This window comes from Aulostomus chinensis, chromosome 9, assembly GCF_037954235.1.
Source record: "Aulostomus chinensis isolate RoL2024-O1b breed Wild chromosome 9, RoL_Achi_v1.0, whole genome shotgun sequence".
NCBI classification, from domain to species: domain Eukaryota; kingdom Metazoa; phylum Chordata; class Actinopteri; order Syngnathiformes; family Aulostomidae; genus Aulostomus; species Aulostomus chinensis.
In genome coordinates this window covers 8,663,946-8,680,990 of record NC_141328.1, presented here as the reverse complement: position 1 = coordinate 8,680,990, position 17,045 = coordinate 8,663,946, and the positions used below count along the sequence as shown (strand labels likewise).

Here is a 17,045-nt window from a genome sequence, read left to right as displayed (position 1 = left end):
GTCAGTAGAGCCTCCAGCATCATTAAAGACCTCATCCATCCCTCCCACAGCCTATTCTCCCACCTGCCTTGGGGGAAGAATTGCAGGAATATCTGTACCAGGACCACCAGGTTTATTAACAGCTTCATTTTTCAGTCTACTCAGCCTTTAATCTCTCCATTGTATGAGATTCCCTCTCTGCTAATGCTGCTTGCCCTGTTAAATGATTCTAAGTCATATGGTGGATGATAGATAATTATATATCAGTAGTCATCCTAGAAATATTTACTGCAACCAGTAATTGGTCTGTAAATTAAAATCAGAAATGGTTTTTAATAGTCTAATAGTCATATATCTTATTTAGTAATGTTTTGACTGCATAACAAAGTGTCTCTAAATCCCATGACTACCTGCGAGTCAGGAGGTTTTACACAATCACATGAGCACCATTTATGTTTTGATGTGCATTTTGTGAAATTTTTATGCGAGCTTTAAGGGCTGCCTCAGGTAACAACACAACTATGCAAAACAGATCTGGCGAATTACTAATTTATGCACACGGCAAGGAACAGAGTGGTTGAGATAAATTAGATAAATACTTTTGAAATTTGAATTAATTAGGAGTCAAATGCGCTCACCTGATGTCATCCTCATTGGCAAAAATAATGACAACTCTGGCGTTAGGGTTCTCACTCAGCCTGCGAATGATCTTGTCAAATTCTCCAACTCGTGGTTCACGTGGTATTTTCACCGACTGTGAAATGCACAGGCCACCTAAGTGGAAGACAAAAAATAAAGAATTTCTTTTGAATTAAATAGATTTAGGACAAAAACTTCTTCAATGTAAGTGTCAGAAAACTGCAGAGCAGAATTATGCTCGTTTATCACTCAGAAACATCAGTTCTGAAACATCGTCTCTTCTCTCTGTCTCTTAAACAACACAAATCTCTTTTAGTCCATCGGGCTTTTTTATGATAGATGCACTATTAAATGTGTGCAGGTGCAATATTTCACAGCATGAGGGATGTGCAGTATTAAAAAAAAATCCTTGGACCACAATGGCCAACTTTGAGACATGAAGACTCATGAATTCACTTTATGGTCTCGCCAGTGACAGCAGAAGAATTTGGTAGCATTTAGAAATACACACCCTAAATATATATTATACAGTTATTTAGTTATTGTACCAGTTCTGCTAGTTTTCATTCATGATATTTTGTTAATTATATACATATATAACATAGTCTTACTTTGGTTCTTGCTCAAGGTTTAGTCATCTTTCAAAGACAAAATAAATGAATAAATTTGCAGTAATGTGGGGTGAACCTGCAGTATTGCCCAGCAAAACTAATTAGTTGAGTTAAATTTGGGACATAAGCCAGCCCAATGCTTACACCCACGACATTTCCCTGCAGGCAGGTACAAAGACAGACGTCACCCCCTCAGAGATGCGCCGCGACTGAACAAAGATCTAAACACAGCACAGGACATCCATACCAGCAAGCAACGGTAAGGCTTTCCTAGTGCAGCTTGTCAGGAGAACCATTTCATCACCCTGCCAAAATGCCAAAGAGAATATGTGCATGCTTATTAGTTTGTCTTTTGTGACCTTAACAAAGCCCAATGAACAGTCAAGGCAGTAATAATACCCTCTGATTTAGTTCATGCCATAAAATAAAGCCTGGCCTCAGCACAGATAGGTTGGCAAACTGAAAATAAAGAACACAGGGATTCCATTAAAGTAACAATGATGTCTGGCTGCTTTGCTCATGGTACAAAATGTCACTTCCGGTTAAGTCAGTGAGGGACTTCTGCCAGTGGCTTGCACTATTGTGCTGTTCACTGTGGTTTAATTTAATGATTTATTTTCTTCAAATTGGTTGATTTCAATATTCCTCTGCAGCCATTTTTTTGAGAGGCAGTGTGTGTGTATGCATGTGTTTGTGTGTGTGTTTGTGCACGCATGCACGCACATGCATGTGTGTGCATGTCGTTTTCTTATAGTCATAGCTAGAACCGGACAGCTCTGGATTATGCATTCACTTGGCTGGTTAATGGAGTAGCAGTTCCTTCACTGGAGGAGAATAGACTCATTCCTTTGTGTGTACTGGCCCATGGCTATTGTTGGGGGATGTTTCCCTCTGCACTCAGGCAAGACTCCTTTTAAGAACAGGTCCAGTCCACAAAACCTCTAAATTATTTGTTTCTCTACTTATAAAACCTAACATGAATCACAAAATGATGAAACAGGTAAATATAATTGTAACACATAAAGAATTATGAATTGTAACACAGAATTTAAGATTCCTGCTTCGAACCAGGCATACGTAATTCTAAGATTGTTTGAGGATGTAAGGTAATGTAACAAATCTATGAATTAAACACTGGCTCGCATTGCAATCCACATTACTGAAAAACTCCAGTTTGATTAGTTACCTTGGAGTACTCAATTTTATTAATCTTTCAATTCATATAAGACACATCAGTATTTTTCCTGTGTGTGTAAATTGTTTAATTTCATGCTTAACAATTTGTCATGTCTGTTTCAATAGGTACTTCTGTTTAAAAAGAAATCCTTTAATCAACTCAAATGATGTATTGTCAATGTGTTCATGTTCATTTTGGTCACACATTTCATTTTGGTCCAGTGAGAAAAAAAAAATCATACTTGTGCATTGATATCAGAGGTTTCTGAAATAGTTCCACTCATATAATGAGAAGAACACACGCATATTTGTGTGTATGCGTTTGGGTTTTATGCAACTGTCTTGCTGATGAAACCATGACTATAATGTAAGTATGTAAGAAACATTATGCAAGCAAATAATTATGCAGGTTTGTTTTTTTGTTGTTTTTTTTTTGCATATTTCTACCTGCACCTGATTGTTGGATGTTTGATTAAAGTGACGAGGTTTATCTGTCTACTTCTCTGTGTCATTACACTTACACTGCCCACACAGACTCATGGGAAATTTAGTAGCAGCACAGCAGCGGCAGCTCTCTGCTCTCTGAGACTCTATCAATCATTGAATTGTATGTCTTTGCCTCACTGGTACTTCAGTCCCACATTCCCCCAACATCTGCTATGTGGAAGCAGAGCACTCATCCTTTCCTCTTCGTCTCTTCCCACATCACTGGCAGCACGCAGCAGCAATGCTTAACCTCTGGAGACAATAGCAGGGGGACCAGGGGATATAGAGGCCCAGCCTGTGGGAGATGAAGCACACTGAACTGGGCCAGTGTGGTTACTCTGTTAGTTATAGGGTAGATGCAGCAATTAGATTTATGAACAAAACAATCCATCCATCAATCCATCTATTCTTACTCATGTATTGGTTGGCTAAAGAGAAACCCCCATGACTCGAGGAACCCTTCAGAACCTGTTACGACCTGGTTTATCTGGTTTAGTGGCTGATCCCCTTCTCCTCATTCCTCCAAAAATAATGAATTAGTTTGGGTTTTTTTTAGTTTGGGATCTTGGACCAACAACCAGCTGTCCCCCACCAGGTTTACTAGTACATAACAAATATTTGTATCATAAATGCCTTCAATGGCTTCTTAAAATAATTGCCTGAGTCATTTTTCAACTTTTTTTTTGTTTTGTTTTGCCTAAAACAACTCCTTTTGATGTTTGGTCTCCAGTTTTTTGTGTTTTCTGAAAATCTTGATAACATGACTTGGGTGATTATTTTAAGAAGGTGACGATATGGTAGTTCAGCAAAGCCAAACATGAAATAAAAATTCTCCAGGCTTACCATTTGTAAACTTTCAAATTGGATTTGATTGGTCTACTTTCTCAGTCGCCAAAGCTACTCTCATCTTAGTAAAACATGTGTGGAGAACCCTTTTGCCACCAAGATGAAAGTGGAGATATTACCTTCCTTGTCCACCACTTCTATTCAGGGTGACTCCCCATTTCCACTGAATAATACCTCAATAATACAATACAGCTTCTCTGAAAAAAAAAAAACATTATATATCACATATTAGGTCTTTATAAAAAATAAAAGATCATCTGATTCATTCATAACATCAGCTAAAAAAGATCCCTGCTTACTGGCAGTTTGTACGAGTTGTGCTTTAAACTTTGCCAACAGACGATAAATCATCATCATGAATTACTCTTTCATTTAAAGATAACCAGATACATTGACTAGACAAATTTAATTTGACTGAACAAAACAAACCATGTCTACTCCACTTTAAAAGCACAACACAGAAACCTCCAATTATTTAAGAGCAGCTTTATTCAGGCGTAGACTATGTTTAACAAAACAACAACAACAAAAACCCCACAGATCTCATAAGTGCCTCCAAACCAATTTTTGAACCCCCTCATTTTTGGACGCAAACTCACCTGAGGAGGGGATACTGAAGTGCTGCAGAGTGTTGACTCTGAGTACAGCAGGCTAAGTCTTCCATCACCCTGGAGGGTCAGAGGACGCTGTAATTTGCTCATGATGCTGTTGAACTGTACCAGGTTACAATGAAAGGTTTTTCTACGATTATGTAAGTCCCAATTCAACTCTCTTTCGCCCTCACAGGACCACACATGACTGACTCAAATGTCCAATAAAACATCACTACTCAAACAGACAACATAAAAACTGAACATCATAATCTTCATGAAGCGGGATTTATTTCATCCATCCATCCACTTTCTACACTGCTTATCCTTTAAGGGTTGCAGGGGTCTGGAGCCTATCCCAGCTGACATTGGGCGAGAGGCGGGGTTCACCCTGGACAGGCCCCCAGTCCATCACAGGGCCATCAGGAACATTTAGGGGCGCAGTATCTTGCTCAAGGATACTTCCACATGGTCACTTGGGGGAAGTGAGGATCAAACCAGCAACCCCTTTGGTTGCCTGATGGCCACTTTAAAGATTTATTTCAGTACTATTGTATTAAATGACATTAACATAGTTTTTCTGCATATATTGTTGAATGTACATGTCAATGTAGCAAAATTTATAACAAAGCTGTTGGCATTTAACATCTTTCTGAAATGACAAAAGGATGAGTAGGAAATTGTGCCTAAAACATGGTCCGTGTTTTAGCCTCTCCATAAATTAACCGGAAAAGTAATTTTAGCACAACAGGTGTGTGTAAAGGGCTGTTTTTCAGTGATCACACTGAGAGGAAGTTAGAACATCATCATTTTCTCTGGTTTACAAATAAAACCGAACCTCACAGCTGCCATACAAACAAAGAGTTGTGATCATTTGTTTCCATCTCAGTCTCAAACCTAACTGACCCATCTATGATTAGACTCATGATATCAAACCTGCATAAAATATAAGGAACCGTAGCCACAAGTGGAAACATCTCTTTTGCTGCTGACCAGCAATAGTCTGCCATCTGTGGGGTTAGTTTTCTTGTAATTGACCTACTAATGAAAACTTGCTCCTTCTCAATTAAAATTGGCATTGGGGGAAGCTTTGGCATAGAATCAGATTGACAAAGTGAACCGTCCATTATTATGGTGCAGCTATAACTGAAAAGTCCATGAGCAGAATATTTTATTCTGTACCTAACATCGGAGCGCCATCTGAAACTACATCTAAAAATATCTGTTGCTGAGGAGACTGTGAACCGCCTCTTTCTTCCATTGTAAGACTTGGTGCCTGCTCTCCTAAATGCTCACAGCACTAATATCCCTTCTCATTTGACACCCGTGGGAGAGACATTGCTGCCATAAACATGAAATATTTTTTGGCATCGTGGTTGATTGCAGCACACCTCATTTGCCCAGTGAACAGTTGCGCAGGAGCACACAAAATCCATCCAGGTGGGTGATGTGCTGAGAAAATATGTATAAAAATAGCCTGTTAATTGGGATGCCGTTAGTGGAAATGGTGAGACCAGCAGGTGAAATTTAGGATGGATAGCACCGATGACAAATTGGTCAACAAATTTCCTTTGCCACAGGTCTGGAAAAAATGTGATTTAACTCATTGCCAATTCTTTTCTATGGCATCTAAATTATTTATTTGACATCATATTAGCAAACGTTTTTGAGCTGCACAGAACTTGGGAAACTCATCTGCCTCGAATAGAGGGGTTATTATGTCAATCTATTTGTAGTCCTGTGTATGCTGGCCGGTTGCTGTAGACCACTGGTGTATTAACAGTACAGGACTAGACTGGCTCATTGGTGTGATCGCACCTATTCATTGTATACAGCTACTCATGAATGATATAAAACCAATGGAAATGCCAGGAACCTCAATAAACTGTTACATGGACAGTAGAGAGACAAATACTACATACGGTTTTGGAAAATGAATCACAGATATTTATACAAATCAGTCGATAATGGTCTTGGATTAAGACGCCATTATATTTAGTGTTTTCATGCCTTCCGTCCTACGTACTGTTACAAGCTGAAGTGGGAAAAGCGAGCAAGAGATGGATTAATAGATGGATTTTAGGTAAAAAAGTACAACAGCCCAGAAAACATCTTGACAACAACAACCTAAACAAATACTGTCACATGCAATACTGTTCAATTTTATATAAATCCGCAGAATGTAACCTTCGACTAAGTTGTTGTTGTTGTTTTTTTAAGGAAAACCTCAAAGTCAAAAGGCTTCTGTTTAGTCCCCCATCAAACAACCAATTAGCTAGCATCCTGGAGTGCGATACAAATCCCCCTCCTCCCCGAGGCGGTGCTCCGCAGCCGACACTGTGAGCTCAACAGTGAGCAAAAAGAGTGTCCTCAGGGGAGCAGTTACAGTGTTATATTTTAGTGTGATTATTACAGACTGCTTAGCCACTGGGATACCTTGATCCACCAAATTTCATCCATTTCTGCTATTTTATGAGAATGCCTCAGCTAAAGGCATAAGAAATTGAGACATGGGAAGAATAACACACAGGAATAAAAATATGTCATATGAAACAACTACTGACATTTACATAAAATGGCTTAAATGATTTCCATATTGGGCGGCATGGTGGTGGAAGAAGCAGAAGAAAATGGATGGATGGATGGATTTCCATATTAGATTATATGTGAATGGCCCACATTTATTTCTATATCCATCCATCCATTTTCTACTGCTTATCCTGTTAAGGGTCACAGGGGGGGCTGCAGCCTATCCCAGCGGCTACGGGCGAGAGGCGGGGTTCACCCCGGACAGGTCGCCAGTCCATCACAGGGCCAACACATATAGACAGACAACCATTCACACTCACAGCCACGCCTATGGTCAATTTAGAGTATCAATCAGCCTAGTCTCCATTTGCATGTCTTTGGACTGTGGGTGGAAGCTGGAGTACCAGAGAGAACCCACACAGGCACAGGGAGAACATGAACATTGAATCTAGATAATTCTTGCTGTGAGGTGACAGTGCTAACCACTGCACCACTGTGCCGCCCTAATTCATTTCTCAAACTTGTGTATTTATTTTTTGCAAACTATTTTTTGTTACATTTTTTAACACAACTTCAATGACAAATCCTCCACCAAGGTGGCACAGTGGGTCTTGGGCTAACACCATTTATAAGATATTTTCATATTTTATTCCATGGTATGTCTGAGGTCAGTAATATCACACTTGAAAATTATGAAGCAAGTAAAAGTGGTTAAACAAGACTATATAGGTTGTTGATAGAAGAGGGAAGAATTGAAAAGCTTATTTTATGTTAGATTGATTTAAATCCATATTGTTGGTCTGCAGGGTCCAAAACGATGTTACCACCATTTGGCACTCACCTTGGTAAAAAGATGCTACAGTAAAGCTTAAATGATCTGTTTTTCTGGGATATGTTATTACTCACTTACAATAGACATAAATAAACCTCCTCTGTGACCTAGCTTTGCTATGCTCTTAGAAGAAAGGGGTTCTGCTTAATTTGGGTATCAAAAGAGCAGAAGATGAGACAAAAATGATCGGAAGTAGTTTTCCGGCAGGCTGTGAAGTCGTTAATAATTGGTTTCAAATCTTGTCATGGCAGATGCTCTGTTGTTCATAAGGAAGACTACTGCATGGTGATGTGTGAAATGAGAATGCATTGAAGAAACTGCTGTGATGCATCTTTCTGTTCAGTTTAAAATACTGTTATCATTTCTCTGCTACATAATAGATTACTGGCCTCCTAAACAACCGTTTAACTTCATTCTTGGTTTACGTTTCATTTAAGCCTGTTATCTCCATTTGAAATTGGCAATAACTTCTGGAGGTCAGCTCGCACTGCATGTAGACAGAAGAGATACAAAAAAATACCAGTTACTGATGGAATTCCTGAAACACAGTTGAGCTGATTCCATGTCGTGAAGAAAGGGCTTTAGCGAGAGAGCACAGAACATAACTGCAGGAAAGAAACCGCAACAGTGTTATCTAAAAGGTTAAAAAAAAGAAGAAGAACACAAACGCAAACATTCACTGCTTTATTTTTGCACATTTCTTTTAAACGCACAATCAACATTGCTTTCATATGACTCAATTTCAGGGATGTATGTGAAAGTTCAGGCTACTTGTGCTACACATTGGAGGTGGATGGCATCAGTACATGCCTAGACATGTCAGGATAACAACAAAAACAGTCATCTGGAAGAAGCAAAACTTAAAAGAGATCTATATCTGTATAGGGATACATTCATTCATGTACAGTAGGACACAATAAACCTAATTCCGTCCAAAACAAGTGCTTTCCTGACGGCATTACTTTACAGATATTTTGAATTACTGTTGAAAGAATTCCTGCACACCATTGGCCCAATTCCAATATTTTTTGTCCCAAGTAATCAAGATCAACAACTATCAATTTAGTATTTGAAAATTTGTATATTTTTAACAATGTGATTCTTAAATGAGTTGTCCAAAGACATGCAATTTGGGGACGAGGCTGATTGATTCTCTAAATTGACCGTAGGTATGAATGTGAGTGTGAATGGTTGTTCGTCTCTGTATGTTGGCCCTGCGATGGACTGGCGACCTGTCGAGGGCGAACCCTGCCTCTCGCCCGTAGATGCTGGGATAGGCTCCAGCCCCCCCGCGAACCTTACTAGTAAGGAATAAGCGGAAGATGACGATGGTATATTTTTAAAGCCACTATATGATACATTACAAATACTATATGAGAACTTAATGATTTTGTGTTATATTGAAATACTAATTTCACACAGAGCTGAGACATCAGACCTTTGATTAAAAAAATCTGTAGATGAAGTAACTGCAGCGCTGCAGGTGGTGTCATGTGTGGACTAGGTTTCAAATTGGAGTCATTATTGCTTGGTTCTGATCTTCAGTCTCTGAAAAAAGAAAAAGAAAAAAAATATTGTATTGATGATGTCACTAATGATGTGTGAAGGTTTATTGGAAACCACAACAGGCTGGAATTGTAGTTCCTCCCTCGTCTCTAAGTTGATGGATCAACTGAAAGCATATGTTGGCGTGGCTATTTTCTTAAGCCAAATGGCAACCAGCCCTTTTAATACATCTGTCAGCAACTCTGTTGTTATCAGCACCCTTTAAGCCCTGAAGGGAAATGGACACGCTCACGATTTATCTTCATAGAGCAAAGAAGCTCACGGCTGCCATCCAGGCAAGAGTGCAGCGGTGACAGAGATTATGTTGCACATAGTGTATAAATCAGCCAGCGCTGTTACCTTTGCGTGCTATGAACATGCAACACCTCCACTGATGTATACTTTACTTTGAACTTAAGAGTGTGTTGAGGGAGGTAAAGGATTTGGGTTTATGGTATGTTTACTCTTCAGAGTGGCTGATATGATGAACTTTACTCATGTTTTGTATTAATTACCAGCCCTTTAACAGAAGAGACCAATTGGATCCTCTTGATCACAGTTACCGTGTTCACTGTGATTCTTAAATGAGTTGCCATGCTCTGTTGTATTTTGGAGATAAGACCTGCACCAGGTAATATCCATTCGGACCTTGAACATGAGTAAATCAATTCATAAACTGAAACTTTTCTTCTGCCACAACATAAACACCAAGTTTAATGTAAACAAAACTGAAGACAAAAATGGTTCACTTGTATCAGCAAAAGCTTAAGGAATCCAACACTTTTCAATTTCTGGAGCTGCTAGATGTCTTGAATTCAAGATTTTTTCCCCTCCTGCATGACTTCTTGGTAAATTAAAAAAAACACTAGGCAAGACTAATTTAAAAAAAAAAATGAAACCCAATCCATGTTTAAAATCCCGCCTTGGGCTGCTGGATGTTGTCTTGTGAAAAGAAGACTTGATTTTTACTGGATGAGGCATTTGTGTTTTTAAATTGGTGTTTGTGCGCTTTGAATTATTTCCTTCTCTCCACCATGACATGCAGTATGTTGCAAGTTACCAGCAACCTAGATGCATGAGTTTGATGTCATTGTTTTATGATACAAAACTGTCAGAAAAAATATAGTGGCATCATAGATGGCTCAGCCAATTAGAACCGGTTCTATACTGGAACTTGCTTCCAATCCCTACAATTGAATCATATTTCTGAAGGCATGCTATTTTATTCAGTTCCAAAATCCAGGATTATATCTATATCTATCTATCTATATATATATATATATATATAGAGAGAGAGAGAGAGAGAGAGAGAGAGAGAGAGAGAGAGAGAGAGAGAGATATGAAGTTACACGACGACAGGGTCCGGGGCAAATTAGATTTCAAAATGAATGACATTTTCATTCTCAGTGCAAGTGATTTATAATCAGACAGGCCTGTAAGCAATGTAAAATGAGCTTTTCTGCACTGTGGTGAAACGACTCACCTGACAAGCGTGGAAGGATCAACATAGCAAGGCTTTTAAGATGAAAATGTTGTTAAACCTCAGCTGACGAATTTAAGTAAATGCTGCCTCCTCGAGCGAGGCATGGTGGTGTCTTATCAGAGGAGGGTGCAGTTTAACAGCAGCAGGCCTTTAGAGGTAGATATTCCCCAAGTCAAAGAGTTTTTGAAAACCTCACTCCTGCAAAGAAATTTCATCTTACATCAGGAGATGGTGGTTACTCTACACATCAGACATCAAAAGAGAAAAATACAGCTTGATATTCAGATTTTTTTTTTTTTTTTTTAATTCCCTGGCATTTTCCAGGTTTTCTATCAGTGCTGCTGACGTGCATGAATGGCCTCTTGGCAATCATTGTGTTCTTCATTGCAACCCTTAATTAAAAAAAAATTGCCAATAATTGCTCTAAATGAGTAATTTGTTTTTGTGGTCGGTCATGATAGCTGCATACTTTGTATAATTATGTAATCCTATAAAATAAGTGATCACAACCCAAATTTTATATTTCACATTTGATCAAGCGACAGTTCTACATTCACAATGAAGCTTTTCTTTTCTCTCCACATAAAACACACTAGTATTGATGGTGGTACCCTAAATCACACATTTGACATGAAGATACTTTTGAGTTACTGAATGTGCTGCGGTACTTCCCCCGAAATTGGTTTTGTCTTCTTCTTAGAAGTCAAAATCTTGTGCTCAAAGACACACTTTTTGATCACTTGAACCAAGTCACTCGCGTTGGTTCATGGCAGCATCCAACCAGAAGAGTTCAAGTTGGGGTTTTTTTTGTTTGTTTGTTTTTTTAACTCAAATGTGTGTGGACTTCTGAGAATATGGCTGGAGAGACGATGTGGATTATACCGGATGGCTTGGTTAAAGGATTGTGAACAGATGTAACAGAGGTTTAGGAATCAGCTTTTGTTAGCCGTCATTTGCTATTATTATTGTTGTTATTATTATCAATATGCATGGGTGGCTCTTTCTGCTTTGCAGAGTCGATAAGAAGTATCGCAGCAAGCTTAAGACACCTGCTCGAGATTACTTGGAAATAAGGTGAGTGAAAAATTCAAATCTGAATAAATGAGTGTAGAAACATGGGGAAAGCAGATGCTTTCACACTGAACATAGGGATAACTGACTCGTTTGATGGGGAGATTTTGTCGTGACAAGTTTGACAGCGCACCCCACCATCACAGCGAAAACACACAAAAAAAGGAAAGGTCCTTTTAAAAGAATGTCCTTCCCTCCAGTTGTGTTCCAAAAAACTTGAGTTTAAGCCAATGCACACTTAGGATGTTGTGGTAGTACACTTTTGTCCTTGGTCTGTATCTCATGTCACAGAATCAGCTATGTAAAACGATGTCTAGTGGCTTGTAGAAGGATTTATTATCAAGTACACTCTTGTGACATGACTGGGAGAGCATCAAAATGTAGTTTCTGAGTTAAGCCCATTACAAGTGAAAACAGTTTATTGCTTTACAGTTTCTGTTATAACTGTACAGCCTTTCCCTGATTATAATGTGCTGTGCCATTTGACTGAATAAAAGTTCACAAGTCCCCAGAGCTTCTGCAGGATCCGAACACCAAAAGGTTCATCTAGTTACTTCCTGTGGCAGGCCCCAAGGCAGCATCATACAGAGGCCAGAAAAGAACTTCTCCAAGATACATTAACATATATCCTCAAATGAATTCTCCCTCTTGGATTTTTACAGAGCCAAAATCAAGTTCTGAATGCTGCTGGATTCGCTGAGCAGTTCCTGGCTTCCCCGTTGTATGTTAAAACACGGTTATATTAATTATCAACCTGCAAACAGCAAATATTGCATTTGTTCCATCCGTAGACTGGCCAACCTCATCATCACATGCCTTTGACAGGTTTGTGTAAACTGTTGAAAGGGACTTGCATAATTTTTATTGAAAATGTCAAGGCAATATTTAATGCAAACAAAGGGTTAGAGAGGATAATTGAGAAACTTTAAGCCAGGCAAACTAAACCCACAGATATAAGTTTTGTATTCGGAGTGGGAAAATTTACATATACTCTCATGCACTGTTAGCAATTTTGTGTGACATGATAGAGATAAAGCACTTTAAGCAAATAGACGATCTGTGGCAGAGTCTTGATAATCGCTCTCACTAAAACCCTTCAATGGTTTTCAAACTGTCTGAGGAACAAAGTTCCCGGTGGTTGAAAATAACACAAAGCAACGCTTGGATGTGTATCAATGACAATTTTGAAGACTGAAACCATTTCTGAAATACTGCAAGCTGTTAATCAAACAAGGCAATGAACAGCGGAATAAAAAAAGAGTCAGGCTACATAGAATAATAGAATAACAATTGAAGTGAAGCAAAAAGATGAGGAAATTCAATGAAAACATTTTTTGTTTGAATCAAATTATAACAATAACTGGCAAACTGGCTCTACTATAGAAGAAACTTGTAAACTGGTGAAAAGTGTGTCAGGTGAAGTATCAAAGTGTAGCTGAACCAACAAACATATACTATCACAGTATGACCAAGGGCAATATTCTTGATTAAAATCAAATATGTTACCGTTCGCCATCAACATTTGTTGTGCACCAGCCGGCAAAATCACATTCTTTACATCTAACATACTTAACACACACGTGTGACACATAGTTGCTCAGTTTGTCTGCACAACCAAGAACACAAATGGAACTTCCATGGTGATTCCGTCTCTTTAAATGCCTGGAGGGTTTTGTAATAGGTCAATGAAAAGAAAAAAATTGACCTGCTGTGAAACTTCGAGAGGGACTGCATGACTGAGGTCAGTATTGCTGCTCACATTGATGATGACTGCAACAACCACCGTCACGCTCACACTGAGTATCGCAGATGGACATTGTGTATTTCAGGGAACATTGTTGCTTGGTACAGACCCCAGCAAAAATAACATTTTTGGGGGCAAAACTTATCATCCCCATCAAAACAATTAATCAAATCACAATTCCAATATTTTTCAGAATAATTGCTATATTATGGGGTTTAATTTAAACTTATCTTGTTCAACTGAAAAATGCAAAATCTTACACAAAGTTATTGCATTTTTTTTGCATAATTGTATAGATATTGGCTGCACAGTGGTGCAGTGGTCAGCACTGTCGCCTCACAGCAAGACGTTCCGGGTTCGAGTACCGGCTCAGGCACGGGATCTTTCTGTGTGGAGTCTCCATGTTCTCCCTGTGTCTGTGTGGGTTCTCTCTGGTACTCCGGCTTCCTCCCACCATCCAAAGACATGAAATTGGAGTCTAGGCTAATTGGATACTCTAAATTGACTGTCGGTATGAATATGAGTGTGAATGGTTGTTTGTCTTTGTATGTTGGCCCTGCGATGGACACCTGTCCAGGGTGAACCCCGCCTCTCGCCTGTTGACGCTGGGATAGGCTCAAGCCCCCCTGTGACCCTTAATGTAGGAATAAGCGGAAGACAATGGATGGATGGAAGGATATCCGGCAACACAATTGAACTGGAAAAAATATTGCTGGAAATACAAACAAAACAAACAATTCATCTCCAAAGACATGATCTTTGCAGATTGTCAACCACTAAATGAGAAGGTTTGGTCAGCAATTTGCTATTTGTGTCTGTTTACCTTTTGTATTTCAACTGGAACATCCAATCATCACCAGCACATATGAATTCTGTGACAAGTTCAGCTGTTGAGCATCCACTTGTTGGATTGTTCAAATTTAGGAAAAGAGTGTTGTCTTTGTCAGCAGCATGTGAAGGAGCCTTAAAATAGGACAAGCTTGTTGCGCCGCTGTGATGCATTTGGACTTCAAACGAAGCTTTCGAAGGATGCTGCCCCTGAATTGGGACACAGCGATAGTGTACCAGAGTCAAACAAGGCTAGTTGCTTCCTTGTTACCATGGTGATTTATATGAGCTATTTTTAAATGGTGTAAAATAATTCAGACAAAGCAGATCCGCTTGTCCATACGCATTTCACTCACAAAATCTCCTTGCATGGCTCTCCCAAGTGTGTCAGTCTCACAATTTACGCAAAACTGAACAGCATCATCATCAAGACACGGTGGCAGGTTTTTTTTGAGTGGCAACACGTCAGACATCATTTCATCTGAATTTGCTGGAGTGTGACGGAACAGTTCTGTCTTTGAGACTCTGAAGTGTTTTCAAAAGGCTGTATTTTCACTTCCCATTGTATCACATCAATCAAATACTGGCATAGGGTTCAGGTTCGAGGATCATTATGGAAGATGATTACGAGAGAAAAGTGATAAAGGAGTTTTCTGTATGATCCCTTGCTGTTGCCACCCTTTAAGATGCCTGCCTTGTCCTTGATACACAAGTCTGTGCTCCCTCAGTGGATTTCTTTCCATTTGTGCTTCTCTCGATAAAACCCGCTGTGCCTCCAGTGTCCTTATTACAGAGTGTATGATCCTCTGCAGTAAGAGCAGCTGACGCTCTGTATCATTTTATTCTCACCAAATAAAAACCTGCACACTAGTCTTTCAGGTGATGGTGCAGACCTTCTAATGATTCATGTAATCAAATGTAGTGGTTTTATAGTCAGGTGGTTCCACTTTTTTTTAAAATGAAAACATTTGGGGAATTTGCCTCTATAAGCCTACAAAATGTATCTACAGTGTAAAACTCTTCAGTTTTGTTTTGCGTTTTCTCAATATTCAGATTACTTTCGGATTATATCTCCATTTAGATTAGATGTCTAGATGATTTCAAGGTTCAAATTCCTTTTCCTTAAATGTGAGTGGAAGTTAAGAAAGACGGTAGAGAAGGCACACACAGCGTCAGAGGACTGACAGAAAGATTATGCAAATGTCAGAAATGAAGGTTGCATACAGCACCTTATGTCATGAGTGAAATGTCAAGAAGAATTATCTGAATACTCATTAACCCCAATCACCTCACTAAAATATGTTCTGGAGAAGGGTGTCATCAAACAGTGCGTGGATCAAATCGAATGCTAATATAATGATTCTTTTTGTATATATCTATATGTATGAATATAGTCCGCTTGCATTTCAATCAGTTCTTTACTTCTCATCTCGATTGTATGGAATGGATAAAGAAGGATGGATGGGGGAGGGATGGAAGGAAGGAAGAGAACGGAATCATCTCCCATAGCTAAACATGTCAGACACGGGAAACTCCAATCAGAGCTCTGACAAATGCTCCTCCTGCCTCAGGCCTCATTTGAAAGTTTAAAGAAATTGTGTTGGGCTTTTGACATGTATCCTGTATCCTTGGTGTACAGCTGTTCTCATTAACTCTTCATATTTACAGCTTCATAAAGCACAAAAACTCATATATAATGCATGTAATCATGAACCAGGACTTTTTTCGGATGACAAAACTGGGTTTATTTGTAATTGAACGCAGTGACATGTTGTGTAATCAGTTTTAGAAGCACCCTGCACCAATGTTTAGAAATCAAATGCTGCACTTTTTACAGTAAAATGTCTATTTAATCATCAGGTGTTTTTTTTTTCTTTCATGTTAAATAAATGACTATGAATAAAGTATTCATTTGACTTTGGTGCAGAAGGATACAACAAAGCCCACAAAAACATTCAAAAGGAAATCCAATCAGCTTAACAAGAACAGATGATCAAAGTTGTGAACATTCTGGTGATAATTTATCAAACAAACACTTTCAATCATCTCTGTCAAAGAATGGATTTAAGAAATAGGATTGACTGGAGTGATGAGCTTGAGCAGGCGATCATACGTGGCTCTACTTGTATGGGAAGGGTGGGAAGACACACATCTGGATTATGGGAACACAAGAAGACAGCGGTCCTGCCCAGACCTAACATTAACATGTGTCTTGAGTGATCCAATCACAAGTGACAGCTCCAACACACTCAGGACACATGGAGATACGATTACTGAGACACATGCGGCCCCATCCTCAAAGCAGTGTGAAAGCATGTGTCCTGCGCTACAGTGAAAAAGGATTTAAGGGGAAATAGGTAGGCTTCTTAACCACGTACTAACGGTGGCTTATTCATGTAACAAAAAATGCCTGATCATCTTGAAAAGCCTTATAGATTTATTATATGTGAGTCAGACATCTTGGGCAGTCCGTATGATTGTTTTCATTTCCGTCTGTTTGATTTGAATTTCCAATTAGCATGAAAAAGGATCTCTATGCCTCTGTCTCTCTCCCTCTCGCAAGATAGAGCTCAATCTAACTCACCCAGTCGTGGATTTCTCTCAGATCATCCAAAACTACCTATCCTTTACCAAAATGTGTTGCTTGTAACAGGGGTAGATGCGCAGATAAAAGCTTTTCAAACTG

The 17,045-nt window shown here is 39.1% G+C and overlaps 1 protein-coding gene across 2 annotated transcripts in view; it reads right to left on the bottom strand.

The window, feature by feature from the left end:
* Positions 1–17,045, bottom strand: part of LOC147255684 (metabotropic glutamate receptor 4-like) — a 178,471-nt gene that overhangs the window by 33,204 nt on the left and 128,222 nt on the right. For both annotated transcript variants that reach the window (XM_086213546.1, XM_086213545.1), the window contains exon 4: positions 618–753. In XM_086213546.1, the coding sequence (XP_086069672.1) occupies positions 618–753 (136 nt within the window). The remainder of the gene's footprint in view (positions 1–617; positions 754–17,045) is intronic.